This window comes from Nestor notabilis, unplaced genomic scaffold, assembly GCF_000696875.1.
Source record: "Nestor notabilis isolate BGI_N333 unplaced genomic scaffold, ASM69687v1 scaffold13689, whole genome shotgun sequence".
NCBI classification, from domain to species: domain Eukaryota; kingdom Metazoa; phylum Chordata; class Aves; order Psittaciformes; family Psittacidae; genus Nestor; species Nestor notabilis.
The window spans coordinates 70,821-93,087 of record NW_009944172.1 but is presented as its reverse complement, the minus strand read 5'-3'; the positions used below and the strand labels follow the sequence as shown (position 1 = coordinate 93,087).

Below are 22,267 nucleotides of genomic sequence, written 5' to 3'. Positions count from 1 at the left end.
CTCCTCAATATTAAAAATATGAATTTCTCTTCACTTAATCTTTTATCTCCCTCTAACAAAACATCTTTACTTTATCCTTCCATTTTGCTTCTGGAACACTGTACAGAAAAATACTGGAGATGCCTTCTAAATTTCTTGCTCTTTTCCATACAATGAAATACAGAGCAATGTCAGTTATGATAAGTGAGTGTTAAAAACTTTTGTGTGCAAATATTGAGAGGCTAGAGCCTGCTAGGGTGAGTTGTCTTTTCCCAATCAAGTACTGGGAAAGTGGGCATGAGTGACATATAGTAGGGGAATGATAACAGGTAGTTTCAGGTGTTCAGCCAAAAATGACATACATTAGGAAAGATATGTATCAGTAAAGGGAAAAAAAAAAAAAGGAAAGTCAAAGGTGTTTAACTGAAACCAGTGATTTTGTAGGTGTATACGTATTCAGTATTTCAGACACTCTAACAGCTACAATTTTTTTCTTTACAATATTGATCCTAAATTTTAAAATATTACATGAATTTCATCTAATCCCAAATCAAATTTATACGTATTCAATAACACAGACTCGGAATGTTGCTTTAAGGCCCTGAAGAAAATAGAGCCTGGTGCTAACCAGTTATAGATTAAAGAACATTTTGTACAGGCACTCAAAAAACTCTCACAAGTAACAACACTACGTTCTTTCAGCAATCCAAAGACTCCTGTATTTCAACATGAGATCAAAAGCTACAAAATTTACAGAAATATGGCAGAGAACATCAAGGGCATTGACATTGTCCTAGATTCCTGGAAGAATGTGAGTATTTGTTAGATAAAACCACCTAGGTAAGGACACTGCATAGCAAATTAACTTTCTGTTGCCTGTTTCAAAAACAACTTTCCAATGTTTTCTGCCAATTAGTCTGAGTTGACTTCCTGACTACTAATTTAATGATGTGTGATGATCACTTGAGTATCTAAGTAAGAAATACCAGCTAGGCACTTGAAAAAATTCAGTATTGCAAGAGCTACTTGTGAACCTGTACGGTGGCCTGTGATCAGTCTCCAATTGTTTTTCAGGATGGTGATAAGAAGACAGAGCACCAAAAAAAGGGCCAATTTATTCATCTAGGAAACAATCTAAGCAACATGTAACTTCTGTTGAGTACCAAATAAATAGGGTCCAGATTTTTGATCAATGAAATATTTATTTCAAAAGCCTTTGAAAATTTAAATGATTTGAATAGACTTAGTTTTTCGTCATAAGAATTAGGACTAATGTATTTTAGTCTTATGTGATTCCTTCTTCTATGATCTTTGCAACTTTTGTGTTAAAGTCAAAATCATTTGAAAGGCTATCCCAGGACCTCGCTTAGAAACACCTAATTGCAATGACAGAATTACTCATGACCATTTTATATCCATCTGGTCATGCACATGCATCTGGTCATGCACAGCATAGTCTTCTAAAGCAGAACATTCTTGACCTTATATCTCAATGCTCATTTTATATCTGTTCTAACATTTCATAAGGATTTTTCCATTTTTGTAGTCATAGCCTTTTTCTGTAACTAATTCATGTTAATTTCATCATTATAAATAAGTAATATTGTACAGAACATTATGAGTAAGATCCTGCCAAGATGTTACCAAATGGGAATAATGTTTTCCTATCTGTACTGAAAATACCTTGCTTGATGCATCCTAAGATATTAGCATTTTCACAGCCATGTCACACTGTCATCCCATTTATTACTTCCCAATATCTTCAGATTTTTCCTTTACTTTGTCACATACAATTGATATAGTTTACATTTATAGGCTAAAATTCTCATTAATCCTGAAATATATATCTTTGTACTTTGTATTATTAAAATTAATTTAATTTCCATTGCTTTAGTTGACAAGTTCATCCAATTCTTCTACTTACTGATCTGCTCTTCTGGAGTACAGATACTACTTTCCACTTTGCATCACCTGCACATATTAAAGCACCCAATTACTTCCTGCATGAAGGTGTCTAATGAATCATAGAAGAGTTAGGGTTGGAAAGGACTTTAAGATCATCTAGTTCCAACCCCCCTGCCATGAGCAGGGACATCACACACTAAACTATGTCGCACAAGGCTCTGTCCAACCTGGCCTTGAACACCACCAGGGTTGGAGCATTCACAACTTCCTTGGGCAACCTATTCCAGTGCCTCACCACCCTCACTGTGAAGAACTTCTTCCTTACATCTAACCTAAACTTCCCCTGTTTAAGTTTAAAGCCATTACCCCTTGTCCTACCACTAGAGTCCCTAACGAAGAGTCCCTCCCCAGCATCCTTGTAGGCCCCCTTCAGGTATTGGAAGGCTGCTATAAGGTCTCCACGCAGCCTTCTCTTTTCCAGGCTGAACAGCCCCAACTTTCTCTGCCTGTCTTCATACAGGAGGTGCTCTAGTCCTCTTATCATCCTCGTGGCCCAATATGAAAATATTAAACAAATTACTTAAGAATAATGACTGAGGAAAATCACTGTCTAATCTCTTTCTAGTCTGTTCTGTTTGATGTAAGTCGTGTCACTTTCCTGTTACCTAGCTATTCATAATCTCTGATGAATATAAGTTCATTTGAAATATCCCTTTCTGTAGGGAGCTTAATCAAGTTCTTTTGCAAGTCTAGATGGATTGGACTGACTTGACAATCATGATGTAATACATCAGCTGTCAGAAAATATGCATATATGTGTACTTGCAAACACATAGAGAGAGTAAATCTAACGTGCTATCTCTAATTCAGGTTTTTGACTTGCTCAAGGGTTTTTGGAGTTCCATGGATTTGGTAATGTTTTCTTAAAATATATTCTAAGCCATTATGCAGCACTGAGACCTATTATCTACATACATACAATATACACACTGTGCTGTATTCCCTGCTCTCCATTCAGCCATTATTCATTCATTGTAGTGGACTTCCAATTTCAAGTGATAATTTTTTTCAAGGAATACACTCTTCAGGGATAGAGACTAATGTACAATCCTGATTTTATTAGAATATTCTAAGCTTTGTTTCCATTTCAAATATTCTGCTACATACTTCTTTTTGTTGTTGGTTTGTTGAGGTTTTGCTCATTTCGTTTGGATTTTTATGATAGGTAACTTATTTTTTTATGTATTGCAGGCATATTTAAAAAAAGAAAAAAGAAATGTGACACAAAAATATCCCTTAATCTTTGGAATAGATTAACCCTGATCTTTACTCCTTTATAAGCACGTATCAGCATTACTTTTCTTCTTCTTCCTATCCCTGCTGACCCTTTTCTATTTTTATCTTTGGCACTGACAGTTGTAATTTTCTTTAAAAAGTCCAGCTAAACTATATTTTTACTGTTTTCTTATTTTTTTTTCCTGTACTTCCTTGCAATAGTGTTATAAGTATCCTTCTTTCAGAGTATTTTTTCATACTTTGTCCTTGTATTCTTAATATTCTTTTGGATATGTTTGAGGTTGTTCTGTAGGGTTTTTCTTTTCTTTTATTCAGTAAGTCATCTGGTACTTCTTCCATACCAGCTATTTTGTTATCCTGCTTTGAATAAAAGATCCTGTTCAAGTTTGCACTTTTTATAGAAAATAATTCTTTGCCTGTTCCACATTCAAATCCTTGTTTTCTTCATTTAAGCTAATCAACATCACCAATGAGAAGTAAGAAACTAAAAAGTCAGAAGCTTATTTTTCCTTGCATTTCAACATCTCAATCACAGATCACTTTCTGTGGCTAATTCTGTTATAAATATACTTTCTGATCTAAAAGAATTTATTTCACTGTTCCATTTCAGTATCTGTTAGAGATATATGCCAGCCCCATATACAAGAATACCTTATCCTTACATTTCACAAGATGTGTAGAAAATTGTAGTGTTTCATAACTGTTACTTGTTACTTCCAGAATTTTACTGAGATTATTACATAGTGAACATCTACAATTTCATATAGATTAAAGGTTAAAAAAAGAATGTAAAAAAAAGGAAGACATAGAAACTCTGTTAAAAATTTAATTTAATTTCTATATAAATACATACCTGTTTTAATGATTATTTTTGACCTGATATGAAGTGTTAGAAAGCTGAACATGGCAGCTGATTAAATTTCGGAAAGGTTAGATGACTGACTTTAAGTTGAATTATCTTGGCTTAACTAACTATTTTCTTTTGTTCTTAATACTATTAAAAAATGCTGAATTAACAGTCCGTTAACATCTGAAATTTTCTTGATCTTGCTCTGTGATGGCTAATACAGGTTTTTTTCAACAGTAGGACTAAAAAAAAAAATAAAATAAAATAAAAAAGAATTACCTGAAGGGAACATTTTGAAATCAGACGTAGAGAGGGCATTTTAGAGTGTGTGAAAATTTGGAAATTTTTGTCTTTTTTGAGACTGCTGACAAATGTTAAATTGATGGTTAGCAGTTACGTGAAGACTTATTCTCGATGACCTAGTTTTAAAGCATAATTCATTTGACATAGGCACCTTGATAGCCAGCTGAGAGTTACATATGTCTTTCAGATATTATTGACCAGCACTTCCTTCCATCTCACAATTCAATTTACACAGATAATGGTCTTCCTAATTCATTATCAACATCCTGAGACATGAAGTCCCTTTTCTCACTCTGTCTTTTCCTCTACATGACACCAGAATTCATAAAACACACAGGTAGAAGGATAAGACTTCAGACGGTGTAGTGGGTTTATTCTTTTGCCTGTATTTTATAAGAAATAAGCAAAATCCTGACCATGTGTAAATACTGGTAGAGAATTTTGTTCTAGGTGGATATAGAAGGCAGCACTACCAGAAACACTGATTTCGAAACCCGTTGCTGCAATCTAGTTTTGCACCCCAAGTAGTGAGTTTACCTGGTAGATCTTAACCTTTTAGAGATTGAAAGACTGCATAATAAAAGCGATTTATTGGAGGAGGAAAAATGTGAAAGGGACTAAGGAGAGAAAAAATAATAGAGAAAGGTGAAAGAGTATGGGTGTAACGGAAGCCTATAAAATCATATGACCAGTCATTTATTTTTCAAACTGCCAAAATGACCAACCTGCATAATACAGATGGACTACCACTACTAAGTGAACTTTAAATTATATGCTAATATTGTACATTATATCTATTTTAGAGCTAAGAGAAGGTTAAATTCATTTGTTGCAGACTATAATTTATATTTTTAGTCTCCCATGTTCAATTACATTTTCTGAAGTGAACTAAGTTTAATAATTCATGCTAAACAGCATGAATACATTGCATTGTAAGCAAGATGTCCTGTTTCTAAGATGGTTAAAGTTGCATCCTTTTAGTCTAATATGTCATCTTGCACATACTTACTCTTCTCACTCTTCTGCCTGTTGGCTCTAAATAATAAGTGTCTCTAGCTCTTTGGTGTATATGTGTAAAGCCCATTAAATTTGCTCTCTGTCTTGTAATGTAGAGGTCAGAAGGATCTTATTTACAGAAAAAGTAATAAAAAAGAAAAAAAATAGGATGTTTCAGGAGCTATTACAGTTTTGTTCTAAGTCCAGCTAGCTTGCTTATATAACACAAGATATTCTGATTTTACATTTCCTCTCAGAGTGTCAAAAAATTAGATTCTATTAGAAAAATAAATAGCAAAAAGAGAACCTTTGTTATTGACCTACTGTACAGTTTTTCATGCAGCATATGTAGAAAGAAAGCATAGAAACTGAAAAATAATTAGAAATTGTGAAAGACTTCATTGTGAACTGCCACAAGAAAAATTCCCAAGAAAAATCAAGGAGCCTTTCTAAAGAATTTAACTTATATGGTTTTAATGGAAGTTTCCTGCAGTGTTTTGGGTATTTATAGATGGAAGACTGCCATATCTCACTATAATAGCAAAATATAAAAAGGCAAAAGTTATATATGACCTTTTTTTCTCTCATAACGAGATTTCCTAAACCAGAGGGTCTTGTCACATTTCATTCTCTAAAGAGTGTTGTGCTCAGATATCTTGTCCCCAGAGAATTTAGAAGGTGAGGGAAGAGTTCTGATCCTGGCCCTTAGAGGTGTTTAGCTGCCATGTTGCCACTGATCATGTACCTTAATATATTTGAAGTTCTGAATCTGGCCTCATTCACTGAAAGATAAGTTGTTCTCTGGGTCAGTTCACTGTTGCTCTAGTACAAATTTGTTGCCACTGGATTGTACAAATTCTGAGGTACTAGATGACAAATAGAAAAGCTGCTGTAGTTACAAAAAGTCATTTTTGAGTTCTTTGAACTCGTCTTCTGTTTCCTTGACTTTTTTTCATTTAAACATGTTGAAAGCAAACAGTGGAACGCGTGTTATATAGGACCACATTTACTTTCGAAAATAATTTTGGTATCAGACTATTGGCATCCTTTTTAATTCAATCAGCAAAAGTTTGAGCAGTTCAGCTTTATTGGCTTGAATTTTGATAAATTATTTCACACAGAAAATTTTTTGACAATACAATCACTTTTAAAATTAATAATGTATCAATTTTGTCTGTGTCAATTAGTTTGTCTAATTTCCATCCACAATCAAGTTATAGAGATAAAGTGATATTTTTTTACTGAAGTTGATGATAGCTTACCTAAGCACACACCACTTAGATTTTCTAAAAGAGCAGTGATTCCTGATGCATATGGCAGACAAACTTTGGAGATATTATTCAATAAGGTAGTCTGGTCAAGACCTTTTCCTATACATTGCTTTGGCAATACCACTTGCTACTGAAGAAGCCTTTAATTTCTCATTTCCAACGAGAGGATAGATTTAAAATTTACAAAACTATTGGGTTTTTTTATGATTGAATGTCAAGAAGGGTGAATTAATTTTTCTTCCTCAGATAGAGTTTCCATGTCAATAAAGTTTTTATTTATTAAGTTTTTATTTATTATTAATTAATTATTATTATTATTTATGAGATTTTCAAAAATATGTTTTACTTTAGGAACAGATTTTAACAAGCTTAAGCTATCAAATTAAATTAGCTGAGGAGAATATACATTCTCAAACACTTTCCTGATTACTTGCAAATATGACTACTTCCATATTAAATGTTCAATTAAATATTTTTCTTTATCAACTTGTATACTCAACAGAAGTAGGTGAAGCTTTCTTTGACCTCAGAACAAAGTATAATAGCCCTCCAAAATATTTATACAGTTTCATTACATCTTTGAGAGAACACTTACTTAAAAGGAGAATAAATGTGAAAAATAATTCAATCTCTCTTTCTTTGTCTGAAACTCTATATAAACAAGATATATGAAATTAAAGAATTGGCAGCCCTTATTTGTGCTTTTTTTCTACAGTATTCCATTCTACTTATATGACTAATATTGCATTTGTATGCTTTCCTAATGTCAAATCATTTTCACAAATGCTCATTGTCTCTTGATGCTCCATTGCCCTCCCATATACAACACTAAAATTAAATTGTTGCTGACATTGGCTCAGGAATGGTTTACTTCAGACTTATGCCAGAACTGAATTCTATCCATGAGTATACTTCATATTTTCAATTCAAAAACGAAAACAAAGAAACAAACAAACACTTATTGCATAGATGTTACCATACTCTTTTCATTCTCCAAAATATTGAAAACATTCTGTTCCTTTTCAGGCCTTTGTATGAACAGATGACAAAGACAGATGAATGAAGAAATGTCACAGAGCAGATCAGTGACAAAGTTGGGCAGATAACTTGTTATTCCAATTACACAACCAACAATGTCATGTTTTGGCTGCATCATTATTATTAGGAGGAGGAGTAACAGGAGTATTGCTGTTCTGTTTAGAAGGCCTAATCATCATCTGTGACCAATTGTTTGAAACATCATTCAAAGATAACTAAAAAAGATAAACCTTTGGTCTAGGAAGTAGCAACTAGAGAAAGAAAAGAGCAGTGAATGTATACAGGAAATGGTGAAGAATGAGACAGCAAGACATCGTCATTCAGTATGGTCTCCGCATGCTATCAATCTTATATTGTATATGAGAACAGACTGCCAGTCAGCCACAGCATTAGTATGTATTTGCTGTACCTCTTCATGAGTGCAAATTCCCCAGAAGACAACACAAATCTTTTCAGTTTCTGAATTTGTGGGTTTTTTGTGGTACACAAAGGGACAAATGGAAGTAAAACAACTCTTAATACAGATTCAATAATTGGCTAAATGACACTGACTATTTTATAAATGCTACCCTTCCTGTCTTCTCTGTATACACCTGCTTGTTACAGAACTGTGGCTTATTGGTTACCTCTGTTTATTTCAGAGGAACTGTGGCTTTTGAATGTTGAAATAACCCCACATTTCACACTACCTATTTGAATTAAAATCCCTTTATGAAAGTGCTTTGCGCATGAGCAAACATGGTCTACACTAATCTTTGAGTCCCAACAATATATATTGACCAGTGCTAAGCCACAGTAAAAAAAAGTCATGCATATTATATTAGTCTATTTTTCATGATCAGCTGTTATTAAATATCAATTTTTCATATTATTTTCTTTCTTTCTTATAATTTACACTGAAAGATAAATCATAGTTCTACCTCAAAGCTAGTTTGTCAAGGTCATATAAAGAGTGGGAAACTATTAAATTTTTTCCTGATTCCCAAGCTTTGACTTTGACATTGGCTTGTTCTCCATTTATCTTCTACATGTGACTACTACAAAAGTTAATGAATGTGTACCAAAAGCAGCAAAAGCTTTAGTGTCATATATTATCTTTGAGGGGTCAGAGGATGGAAGGGGAGGGATTTGAAAGAGAGGGAAAAACAGAAAGAGGGAGACAAAATGTTCAACTTTCCTTAAGCTGTTTTAAAGAAATTGGTTTTTACAATGCTCAAATCTTCAGTGTCGTTGGAGGTAAATATACCTCACTTTTTCATTGCTGTAGTTGTTTTCTATATGTCACAGTCAAACTCTACTAGAAACTGAAGGGGAAAAAAATATGAACAAACATCCAGCCAGAAACAGTAACTGCATCAACAGGTTGTATGTCCTATGAGAGACCTATTCATGTGTTCATCACCCATAAACTCAGAATAGCAAATTTATCATTAAGCTTATCACTTAGATATTTAATCTTTCATCTTAATAGTTGGGTGGGGTTTTTTGTTTGTTTGTTTTGGTTGGTTGATTGGTTGAGGTTTTTTTGTTTTGTTTTGTGGGGGAGTTTTGGGGTTGCTTTTTTTGGAATAAGAAGATGAAATCAGGGCAAGTACTGTAGACTGTTGGAAGATATTGTATAGCTCAGAGAAAATTGTATTCAGGTAGCATCTAGTAAAATGTTATTTTTCACATCATTAGGTCATGTATAAAAACAGTAATAAAAAACCCAGGAAAAGCTTGGTATTCTGTATCTCTCCATCATTTTGTTGCTCCAACTCTTTCCTATGTCAATAAAACCTCTAGTAACAGCAAGAGAAGAGATTCCAAAACAAAATATTATGACTCATTTGGATTGTAGTTACAGTCATAGAAGTCAGTAAAGCTACAGATTGTCACACAGTCTGAGAGAAGGTATAATATTTGATTTTCATAGCTCAAAAATCCTGTTTGTTTTTAATTTTAGGGAGAAAGTGATAGGTTTGGGATTTTTTGGGGGTTGTGTTTGGGGTTGTTTTTTTGTTTGGTTGGATTGGTTTGGTTTGTTTTTTTTGTTTGGTTTTTGTTTTTTTAGTCTCCAGTCAGTATTTCACTATTCATACTTCATTAAGTGTAAATCTTTTGTAACACTGTATTTATCATGTGTACAGAAATTATCTTGAAGAGCAAGGGTATGGTTTGTTACAGTGAAGTTATTTGTACTATTCTGATAGTAAGTAGTTTATGCCATTAAAAACATCCTATCAAACTACTTGCATTACCATTACATGATGCAGATTGTGGCTTCTAGAAAGTAAAAGTCAGTAGAAGACTGAAGTAAAAAGAAAGGGTATCCAGCTCAAAGCAACAATCTCTCATCTTGGTGCTGTAAGTGGTCATTTATCAGTCTCCCCCAACAATGTATAAATATTGACACATCTTGAAAGCCATAGGGAGATTTTCCAAACATTTCAATATGATCAACATGGTCTAGGTTCATCAGTAAACTCTTCTTTCTGTATATAATTTCAACACTGGGATAAAAATAAAGAATGTTTTGATCATTAAGGAAATATAAGAACATTAAAATTCAGCCTGACCATTCTTGGCAGACTTGAATGGTCTAACGTCTGGCTGAATATAAGACTTACTTACCCTAATTGATGAGAGGAAAAGCTATCAACCTACTAGGGAGTAGTAAGGCAGAGCAATAATTAAAACACTGCAATAACAATCAGTGTACATAGGATGATCTTTTACGTGGTCTGTTTTACTTTTGTAACATTTCCTTCTTTTTCTGTGCACCAAGAACATGATATAAATAATAATGATGAAACTGAGCTACAGGCAACAGACCCTGGTAATTCTAAAATTTATTTTTGTTAAACATATAAAAGTTGCTGATAGTGGTAATGCAAAATAACAGTATATTCTAAAGTCGTAAGATGAGACCCATATCGTGATTTGAATGGTGTTAATGGCAGCTTAACTGTAGTGTTAACTATCTGTGAGCTTGTGCTTAGAGAAAATGACAGATGAGTTTCATTGCAGTCTGTTGATGTCTGGCTTTTTGATCCATATCTTCTTGACATCAAAGAGAAGGAAGATCTCAGGACTTTCTTTTGTTCTATTATAACAGATGAAGGTAGGTTTGAAGTCAAAACTGAAGTCATGATATACCTGGCTAGTATGCTTTTAACAAAAGTAAAGAAAAAAAATAAATGAAAAAAGTCAAGTCATACAAATGTAAGCTTTTAACCAAGATTAGCAGCTTTAAGAATAAATACAGTAATAAAAAATCCCCTACAAAATACAAACACACCCCTCCCCCCAACTATCAAACAAAAAAAACTTCAAACAGATAAAAAAAACCCCAAAACAAAACAAAAAAAACCCCAACAACTTCACAGGTCTCTGGTGATGTAGCTAGGAGGAGCCAAGCCAACATCATGCAGGAATAATTGAATAGAATGACTTAGTAAATAGATTTTTAAGCTTTTGTGAGGAGGAGATTAAGATTTAATTCCCTACTATGTCTAACTTAGACTCAACAGGATTTTGTTTTGATGTGCAATGAAAAGAAATTCTGACTTTGGCAGAGATGATGAAAAGTATAAGAAGAAATTAAAATAAATGACTTTTTCTATTCCTGGTTTAGCGTTCAGGTGGCTGTTATGATGCATAATAGGTTTATGACCTTAGTTAACCAACCAAATATTAAATGCCAATCTTAGAAGTTTTGCTTGAGTATGAACCATATTTTTCTACATCAGACATTAATAAGGATAGACAAAGATTTTGATAGTAGGGTTAATTTTTTTTAATACTCCCTAGTTATAGACAGTATTTTAAAATTAGTAGGTGGGTGGAATTTTGAAATGTGCATATAATTTTAGGAAATACATGTTCGCATATGAGATAAGAGAAGAAGCATGTGTATGATACATTACTGTGGCTTCAAATAAGATTTTATTCTGATTTCCAAGAAAATCCTATGCTGTTTTCTGCTTTCTTTTTTTTTTTTCTTTTTTATTAAAACCAGAAATATTCCATAACAAACTTGTGTCATATAATCCTTGGGTAAATCAAGTTTTTTCAACCAGTATATTTCTGTCTGCAGTTCTATGATCTAAGGTTTCATAGATTTATGTACCACCTTGAAAGTTTTTTTTGTCTTTTGTGAGAAATGATAAACTATAGTCACAAAGCAAAGTATAGCATTCATATGTGGATATATTTTTTCATTCCCTTCAACTAGGAGATAAATTATTCCAGTTGTGTGCTGTGATTCTCCTAGTTAAAAGAACAAATCTATGGGTAGATATCTATAAAAGACTTTTTTGTGAACAATATAATACATTTGTAGCTGCATTGATACTGAGCAAATTAAAAATTCTTGGTGTGGAAAAAATGATACTGGGGTGTAAATATATCTTAAGACATATTTGGAAAATTTATATATATATATACATGGTCAACTTAGTGATCCCATAGTTAAGACTACAACTTGTAGACCTGTGGTTATCTTGTAGACCTCTGGTTATCTTGTAGACTTTCGTGTTTCTGCCAGATAAATAAAATTACATTTCTATCTATCTTTTGCAATTGACTTTTGTAAGTCTCAGACCAATATAAACATACTCAATCCTGTCTAACTATCACTAATGAAGTAAATACAATATTATCTCAAACCAGAATTACTCTACTCATATTCTAAAGTAGAAAGAAATTCTACATATGTAAAACCAAAATCAGCCACATGATAGCCTGCAACCAATAATTTAATACTAGATTTTATATAGGTAATTACGTTCATCTTTACTTTTCCTCTTTAATTGCTATTTTCTTTGTTATTGTTCAAAAGGGGTGTGTGGGGGGTGGTGGTGGTATTCTCACAGTTATTTTATCCTATTTACCCTTCAGATTCTGTCACTCAATAACAAAATATTTCCTGTCCTTTTTTGTGTTTAGAGATTTTGGATGAGAGCATATTAGGATATATAAAATGGCAGCATCTTATTTTTATGGACAAGTACTTTAGTATGATACAAAGAGAATAATGGAAGCATTCCACTCCCCCACCCACCTTCTGCCTTTGTGTTATTAAGGAGCAGGAGAGGTTTCAGATGGTGTCATTGGTTGCCTGAGTCCTTCAGTGACTGAGTTAATGCAGGCACCAGAATTAGTAAGCTTAGAAAGACCTTCTTACTGAAGATATTGCTTAGTAAAGTACACTAAGTTTATTTTTTTAAATAAATAATGTAAGTAAATCAGAATGTCCACTGTTTAACTCTGTTGAATTCAGTAGATTTTACACTAGTCAAAGCAGAGTAAGGAGTTTTGCCCTAAATCTTCTTCAGATGAGTTAACTTTACATTAGTTTTTTTATAGCACTCATAAACTATATGCTTTTCAAGGTTCTTGGAAATCCGAATTTAAAGTAAACCTCTTCAACTGCCCAACGGTGGAAGGAAAGAGGTATGGGAATTGCTTTATAAGATGTGAGTGGTTGCAAGGTTTGACATACTTTTTAAAGAGTACTTGTGGCCTTTAGCTAGATGCTGGAGCTCTTCAGAAAGATAAACAGATAAAATAAGAAGTCTTTTTAAAAGGCCTTTCTAATTAATTTGCTTACATAATTTCATAACCTTTCCAGGACAGAGAAAATATTTCTAATTTTTTACTCTATTTAGTCAGTAGAATATACTTTATGACATCAGGCTGTGGAATATAAAAAAACACTCAAAGAAAGAATTTGAATCAGATATAAACTGTGAAAACCTATAGTCGTGGTAATTTATGGAGAGTATTATATAGTATGTGTATTATGCGTACCATATGTATATATTATAGTAACAACTGTCATCAAGTGTAAGGGATTGTTTCCCTACTTTCTTACTGTAATAATATAATCAGCATATAGAAAGTAATAACAAATTTACTTGATTATTTTAGAACTGTGTAACAAAAAACATGTATACGCAAAAGTTTTTACGGCATTAGAGTAAAGTATATTCCTTTTCATGAAAACCCAACCTGCAAAAAACCCTAACTGTTTCTTAACGTGGGAGCTTTCGCGTTTTTTGGCAGATGGAGAAGGTGGAAAAGTAAGGGAATTGTGCTCTTTACTCTAAACCACACTTAAATCTCCTTTGAGTGCTATGAGTTTAAATCAGCGTTTTTGACATCTTAATACAGATGCATGAATTATCTTCCGGCAAACAACAAGGAGATTAATAAAAAACTGTTCTCTCAGCACCTTGCTGATTTAACCTGCTTACCTCCTTCAGCATATCTTGCTCTCATTAAACTGCATACGCATGGTCCTTTTTTTTCTTTTTATTTTTTATTGAAAATCTTACATGTATGACTAAAAGTCATGGGTGATATCTTTCAGTTCCATTACAAAATCTGTCATATATATATACTTATATATATATTTAATACAACTAGAAGCAAATCTACTGAATTATGAAGTAATGATTGTCTACTAAAATTTAACTCAAATTAAATCTGTTGCAGATGTTAAAAATTATTTTGTTTTCTCTGATGGAGCTGAAGGCCACTTTCACATATTTAATTGATCATGTTGTGCTGCAAAAATTACAAAGCCTTAATGATAATTTCCCATCTCCCAGCCTGGTGTCAACCATACATTAGCATTTTAGTACAAGGATCCTTCATTTCAGCAAGTAGTACTTTTAGAGTAAGCATCACCCTCTATGGAGTACCTCTATTCACAAACACAGTCCTGCAAACAATTCTGTATACCTCTCAGTAAATGAAGGCAAGTAAAGTCATTTCAAGTTAGGTATAAGCAAAAATGTTTGCAGGAGCAGAGTCTAACTTCAGAACTCATCAACAGATTATCTAAACTGAATCCATATGAAATAATAATTAAAACCACTATTTTACTTGAATATATGCCTTATTATCTAGTCATAAATCATGAAGGGTGAAGTATAAATATTGTCAGAATCATAAAAAAGTTGTCTTATTCTAAGAAATCCTACTTCAAAATCGTACAGCATTTTAACTAACAGCAACTGTCCTTCTGTTTTGGCACTCCCGAACCAGTGTAGAAATTATGTGTAGTGAGTTACTTTTGGGGAAGAATACTTATGTGCAGCAGGATCTAAAGATGCATTCTGGAGTTAATAGCATTACATTGCTTAACATAAGAAAGAAATTGAAGAGTCTTTTACTGTGATTCCTCAGTAACAAAAGAGATCGGGAAGAAGAAAAGCAAGGTGTTTACAGTCTTTGAAGCATATAGCCTGTTTAACCTTGAAAATTAAATCTTGCATTAAAGACACTCCCAGCTACCTCTGTAGTCTTCTTTCAAAAAATTCAATGTACAAATATTTTATTTAAATGTCTCAGACTTTTTAATGGCTCAGAAGAACTACTGCATGTCCTTGGAGCTGCCCTCCTTTCTGAGAGATGAATGGTGGGTAAGATTGCTTTACTGTAATTTCTCCATTTCCATGCTTCATTTCCTACATTTATCTGAGACTGGAGAAAAATCAGCATGTTCTGATGAGTCTAATACCATGAGGCAGTAAAATGGACCTGAATTTAGTGAAGATTGGAGCTCCAAAATAAATATAACACTTTATGTCAAATAATAATAAAAAAGGATAAGTTCTCCTGTACAAATCAGAAGAGATAATAAAAAACAGCAAATAGATAGCAACATCTTTCCTATACCTACATAGGCATCACTAAACTTCTCAACCATAAGAATACCCCTCCATATTTCCCATTTTATGTGGTTTGCAAAATTCAACTTTGGTAACTTGGTGACAAACATCATCAATGTACAAACATCACCAATGGATTTCTTAGTACAAAGAGTAATTTTTCATAAAACTGCCCAGCAAATTACAGAAACTTCTAATTGAGTAGCTCTGAGAGCAAACAGAAAGAAGCAAAAAAATTATCTGCTGGGCTTCTCTTTGTTTTAATGTCTGCCCTTCTGTTTTTGTTCTAGCAAGCTGCATGCAACACTGTAAAGAAAATTTCTTAAAAAAACCTTGCATCCATAAATACTATGTTGCATTGAATGATATACTGTATTTGTAAATTTGTTTCTTCTTAAACTTATCAGAGACACTGTGTGCTAGATATGGCAATACTGCGAAGGCATCTGCAGAGTATCATTGGCTCATTGAGGTCACAGTGCATAACATACTCTTGAAAGTGAGTTGCCTCTGCAGGTATCTGAGGGTTGCTATCTATTTGAACGTGGCTGAGCATTTCATTTTATCAAAAATGCCACCAAATGTTCATATTCTGTGTGGTCAGTGCAGTCCCTAGGACAGCTCTAATGAATATATGTTCCACCAAGGCAAAAAAACCTAAAAGGTTAAAAATGGAAAAATATTTACAACTTTTCTTCAGTCTGTAAGGTTAAGTTTTCTGTTTTATTATTCTTCAGTGCATTTTCAGAGAAAAAGTCCAAGGCTATGAGTATAAGCATTCTGGTCCAGTCCCATACATATCCGCAAGCCTTTTAAAGCGAGGGCCCCAGTCACTGAGGTAATCGTAATTCTGGTCAGAGTTTGAGCTGATCGAATCTAAAGAACTGAGAGACTCTGCCACCGAGCCATTTCCCTCAAATGCATATGTCTGCAGGGAGTCGTAAGGTGGCGCACAGGGGTCCATGTCAGCTTCTTTTAGTCTTTCCCAGATAAATTCCCTAAAAATGACATTATCTGGGATGCTTTTAAAAGTTGGTCTGCTCAAGAACTGAATCTCGGGTGTCACATCCCTTCTGGTCTTGGTGTCTCGGATGATGTTGAGGTTTCTCAAGGCAGCCATGTCAAAAGCCTCAGTGTCTTCTTCTCCTCCACCCTCATCATCATACCTGACAATGTTCTCTCTGATATCTCTCTCTTCATCAAAAATGAGGGGCTCCTTTTTCCGTCGCCTCATGGTGACAATCAGCAAGACAAGAACTGGAACACAGAAAGACTGGAATTTTAGCAGTGCTAAAGTTTCCTTATATTTGTCCCAGTGGTGGAAGTATTCATTAATCTATATGGCAAAGATCCAAGGAAATAACAGGCAATTTATACAGTTAGATTTAAAACCTAGGAGGTCCTGAAACAGCTTTTAAACCATAAGCTTTTTAGACATTAAAAAATCTCTTTCTGAAGCATTCAGAATTAACATCATCTCTAATTCTATATCCTATGCTGTCCACTAAACATAAATTTTAGGACTGGTTCAGTCTATTACAATCTCACAGTCACGAAAAAAAAAAAAAAAAACAACCCACCAAACAAAAAAACTCCTTTTCCTGCACTCTTAATTACCCAAGGGATAAAAGCACATTCATAAAGTACCTGAATAGAATTTAACAACCATGGTTTGGGAAGTGGCTGAATTAAAGTATGTGGCCAATCTCTGCTAAATCATAGATTAGAGAACACTGAATTGTTAAGCAATGTGTAAAATAAAACTGTCCTAGTTCACGTATTGAAAGTATCTCTATATAAGATCTCACTTTCCTATAAAGTGCAAAGTACTGTACTTGAGGTTTATGAATTACATCTAATGAGAGGAGCTAGGGCTGGAATTTATTGGATCAGCCAGTGCTAGAAATGTAATTATTTTTTTAATTTTAATCCCTAAAATTTCTTTCAGTTTTGCAATCTACTACTAAATTGCAGTGACAGCCAAAAGAACTTGGAGAAACTAAACTCAAGGCTCCTCTGGTTTAAATACAGGTTTAGTAGAGAAACATCATTGCTGACATGAAAAATATGGAACCAGTAATATGAATATTGAACCCATCTGTGGGACACGATGGAGTGTGAATCATCCTCCTAGAAAATAATTAATACCATACTGTAGCATCTGGACATTTGCTGAGTTAATAATACTCCTAGATAATAACAGGCATCACTATGGCTGTAAAAATAACAGTACATTGAAAAGTGTCATTCCACATTCAATTATTCTTTTCTGATTTTATGTTTATTTTTAATCTTGAGTATATGTGATTATATGCATTCATATGTCTAGGGCTTACAATCCTTACAGAATTTTGAAATGACAACTAAATGCTGTAGAAACATCTGGAAAAACAAAAGCTGATACTGATGAAATTAAGCATGAGCTTCCCTAGGTAGTCACAAAAGTGGCCTCCATAAATAGTATGATGTAGGACAGTCATTCTTGAAAAACCTTTTTTTCATAGAAGAATTTTTAAAATCAGTATCAATCTAGTCATTTGGAGACATGATTTATTATTAGGATCACTCAGAATAAAATAGTCAATCAGAAAATGTACATGCAGAAAACTCTCTATAGACATTACAGTACTACTTAGAATTGACTAAAGCTTAAGGTGACTTTAAAGGTAGGCTTTCTTCAATCCTTTTTATTTTTCTTTGGAACCATCCATGTCTAAAAATAAAACTGGAAAAAGTTAACTTTTTTCTAAACTTTTTGACAAATATATTAGGCAATATTTTTCCCCCTTTTTTTCAATAGCTACCAGGGACACATCTAATGATCCATTTACTAACAGATGCCTTGTGACTCTATTACTGCAGCATCAGCATCACTCACTTTTTTGCTCCTGGCATCTCCCTGATTTGCGCTTTATATATTAAATTCAGAAGCCACTAGTTCAGGGCATTTTGGTTTTTGTATATTTGAACAATATTTACATAAGCAGCTTGACAATACAAGTTTTTGACCTTTAAAGTGGCTTTCATGAAATTTCATAACATTCTGATATTTCTATATTACATATTGAGTTGTAAATTATACTGCAGTGAACATAAAATTGTTATCATAGAGGCAACAATTGCACTCCACTCATTGTTTTTCTTTATTATATGATATATTTTAAAGTGAAAGACAAATTAGATTGCTGACAGTACAAATATACAGTTAAGCCAAGATTGCCATTGGCATAGCTTTTTAATTACTGCCACAATTTTATTGCCATATATGTAGGCAGCTAATAGTTTCCTTTACTCAAGTGTAAATGCCTTTTCACACCACTGTCTCTCTTAACATACTCTTAAAATACTTTGTTTTGAAAGTTAAATACCTGCTAATAAGTGAAAAATATGAAATTTAGTAGGCAGGTCTGCGTAAAGGTACAATAAAAAATCAAGATACTATGAATGTTTTATATAGTATTCCTTGTGCATCTCACACTTGCTTAAAGCCAAGAAAAATATGGAGTCTTTCTAAAGGTTAAATATTTTAGCATTTAGATGGTTTTATGGGAATATTAATTTCTAGTCTTTCCAACACTTGTGAGCAGGAAAGTTTAACCTCTAAATGAACAAATGTTTAGCTTTATTGCAAGAACTGCAGATTTAAATACAAGCCCCAAACAAATCCCACTGATATCTAAATCAAGTGCAAGTGATTTTAAAGCTTATACATTTCTTATTAAATAATGATGGGGGTGGGGGGTGTTCCCTACATTTATCACACAAGCAGAGTTTAAATCTGTAATTAGTCACTAGCTGAGCATCTAGAAAACCAGATCTTACACTTTTTAGAGAAGAAATAATGCAATCATAGAATCAAGTATGTTGGAAAAGACCTTTAAGATCATTAAATCCAACTGTTACCCCAGGACTGTCAAGTCCACCTCTAAACCATGTCACTAAGGAATGAATGGAGAAATGGAAAAGCTTAAGGGACATACATATTGCACTTTGAGGCCACTAGTTTGGCTCTATACTGGTACACAGAACTCATGCTAAAGAGATGAAATTACATTATTGATTTCATATGTGATTTAACAAATAAATAAACCAATCAATATTAGAACTAATTACAAACACTAAATATGCAGAAGTAATGGAAAATCTAAACTAACCTGTTTGTTCTGATTTACACCTGAATTATTAGAAATGTTGATTTTGTTTAACAGGTGCAATAACCAAGAGAAAATGTCATTTGTGTTTATATTAGCTGTGGTAATACGCAGTTTTATCCTTGTGTCAGTATAGATGCAATGATAGTATAGTAGTTCAGTTCACCTAAATCAGTCTTTAAACAAACACCTTTGAATACAAGAGCACATTTTGTTTTGTTATTTTTCAGTGTGCTTTATGGAATTATGAAATTTCCATTTTGTATGATCTGGTAAAAAGTCAGATTTAGTCCACCTGAGCATGGTTTTCTGTTTTAGTATTAATCTTTCCTTTTGTACTCAAGGCAACTGCAACATAATTATAAGGAACTGTAGAATCCCTGAGATAACCTGAGGGAGAACACTACATACAGAGCTGTGCAGTAACGGACAAAGCTAAATCACAAGCATTATCATGCCATGTATACACTACACCCTTAAGCCTGGTATTTACTATAGCAGTAAGCCACATCAGCTGCAAGCAAATCTGCACATTGGTTTATGCCTTAGGTGTGTCATGATTCATAAATTTGAAGACTGCAGATCCTCAGTCATCTGAGCAGCACACTAACAACCTAGTTATACCTTGCAGTTGCCAATATAGTCAGATGAGATCTGGGTATTACAGAGGCCAAGTCTCAGGAAACCTGCATTTAATTCGCAGTTAATAATCTTCATATATAACTGTTGTTTAATCGGTTTGGATTGGTATTTGTAAAGAGACCATGACCTTTAAATGCCCACACTGAGAGACCTTAATCAGCTCCATAATTTTCAGAAAACTGCGTCAGCTCTGCTTACTCAACCACCTTTTAAATTACTTAATTTGAATACCCTCAAATTAAAACAGTTATAAATTTATTACTCTTAAAAATGCAAGACCAAAACCCACACATCCAACATAGTCATATTCTCTACATATTTTACCTATGTAGAGAAAAAAATCCTTATGACTGGGACCGCTTTTTCTTGTTTATGAATCACACAATTATGTGTGCTAATTTAATTGTGTTCTTGTAGGTATTGTGATAATAAATTCCACATCCTGCAACTAAAAAAAAAATAAATCTATATTTTGAAGTTTAATCAATAGATATTATTGTTTATATATTTATTAACCATTTTTAAATATAATATTATTTTATTGTAAACTCTAGTATCACACTGATATGAGGCTTTTTTGGTATTTCTAAGAAAATAAGTAATAATAGATTATATTCAGAAGTGAGGAAAATGAAAATTGTGAAAAAGCATTATGTCAATCTAGCTTACATTGTTTCAATACAAAGAAAAACTTTAACCTCTCAAATAGGATTGGGTTATCTACAGGTGAACATTTTTTTCTGTGTGGTTTTATGTACACATTTTATGCTAAACACTTGTTACAAAAGCAATTATTTTGTCTGGAAGATACTAACTGAAAAACAAATTACTTAGAATTAAATTACCATATAATATTCAGAGAAGTTAAGAAAATTTCTACTTACCTCTCCAAAATCATATACAGTCTAAAATGAAGAAAAACTAGATTTTCATATGCTTTTTATAGAATAAATTGCAGGAACTTTTTTTTGTTTTGTTTTGTTTTGTCTTCAAAACAGCTTCACTGCAGACTGAATAATTATAAAGCAGTTTTGAGTAATTAACAAAGTAACGGAACTTTCTTGTGGAATAAAATTTAGAATTTAATCTCCATCAGTCAATATGAGGAAGGAAAAAGATCTTGGTAAAATGGTTTTAACTTTACAAAATTATTTTAGTTTGAAAAAATAGTCTACACCATGTTATATACAATTATAATGAATAGGTATGATTTAGTAGCATTATTAACATTAGTGAAAATATTGTGATTAACTAAAATTGATTAGCTGTTTAAGTAAAAATAATACTAAGAAATCCCCCTGAGACAATGTGACCCTTGGTCAAGACAAATGGTTATTTTTTAGACAGAGGGATGTTTGGGGCAAGAACAAATACCAAAGTACATCATGCTAACTTTAGGAAAACAAGAGCTTGCTAAGAATTCAAGATACCAGTGCCAGAATGCATGTACCCATGACATTTATGCAAATTTCATGCCTCCTTTGCCTTACAACTGGCACTCACGTTGATGATTGCACTGCATGTGAATCTTGGACCAGAAAAAAACTTTGATCTGGTAGCCTGTCTCCACTTGTCACTGATAAACTCTTGCCCAAAAATGTGCATCCCTTGGTCCCAGCTCTGGAACCACTTGCCAACAGCTGAAACCTGTTTTTTATGCTGTGCTACTGGATCTTCAGGATTATTTTTTCAGGAATGTATGTGAAGAAAAAAAAAAAAAAAAAGGAAAGAAAGGGAAAGTGAATTCCTAGCAGCATTCAGCTGATCTCAAAAATGTCTTCTAGGAACAAATGAGAGAAGAAGAAAGGCTTCGGGACCAGACAAGCAACAACACTTGACTGTTTTAACTGGGCATCGGTGATGCTTAGGCACTTCTTCCTTGGCATCTGGCGGTTAAAAAACAGCAACAGGATGCAAATACCAAAATGCAGGACTCAAAGCCAGGGTTAACATACAAACACAGCCTAAGCTGTGCCTGCAGCTTTGAGTTGTACCCAAAAGGAACAGTTTAGATTGGAAGTGATGACAAGCACATACATATGTCTATTTGAATAAACAATGGTGATGCATTCAGAGAGCTGAGTTTGGAAGCCCAATTCTTTGACAAATAAAATCAATGGTGAGATGGTCATATGCAAGATTCCTTTCAAATGCACAGCCCATTATTCAAAGAGCTTA

The 22,267-nt window shown here is 33.4% G+C and overlaps 1 protein-coding gene across 1 annotated transcript in view; it reads right to left on the bottom strand.

Annotated features, from left to right (window-relative positions):
• Positions 1-15,995: 15,995 nt before the first annotated feature.
• The window catches only part of CDH7 (cadherin 7, type 2), a 68,631-nt gene continuing 62,359 nt past the window's right edge, over positions 15,996-22,267 (bottom strand). Inside the window, exon 11 of the mRNA XM_010022313.1 lies at positions 15,996-16,553. Coding sequence (XP_010020615.1) covers positions 16,060-16,553 — 494 coding nt within the window. The 3' untranslated portion in view covers positions 15,996-16,059. The remainder of the gene's footprint in view (positions 16,554-22,267) is intronic.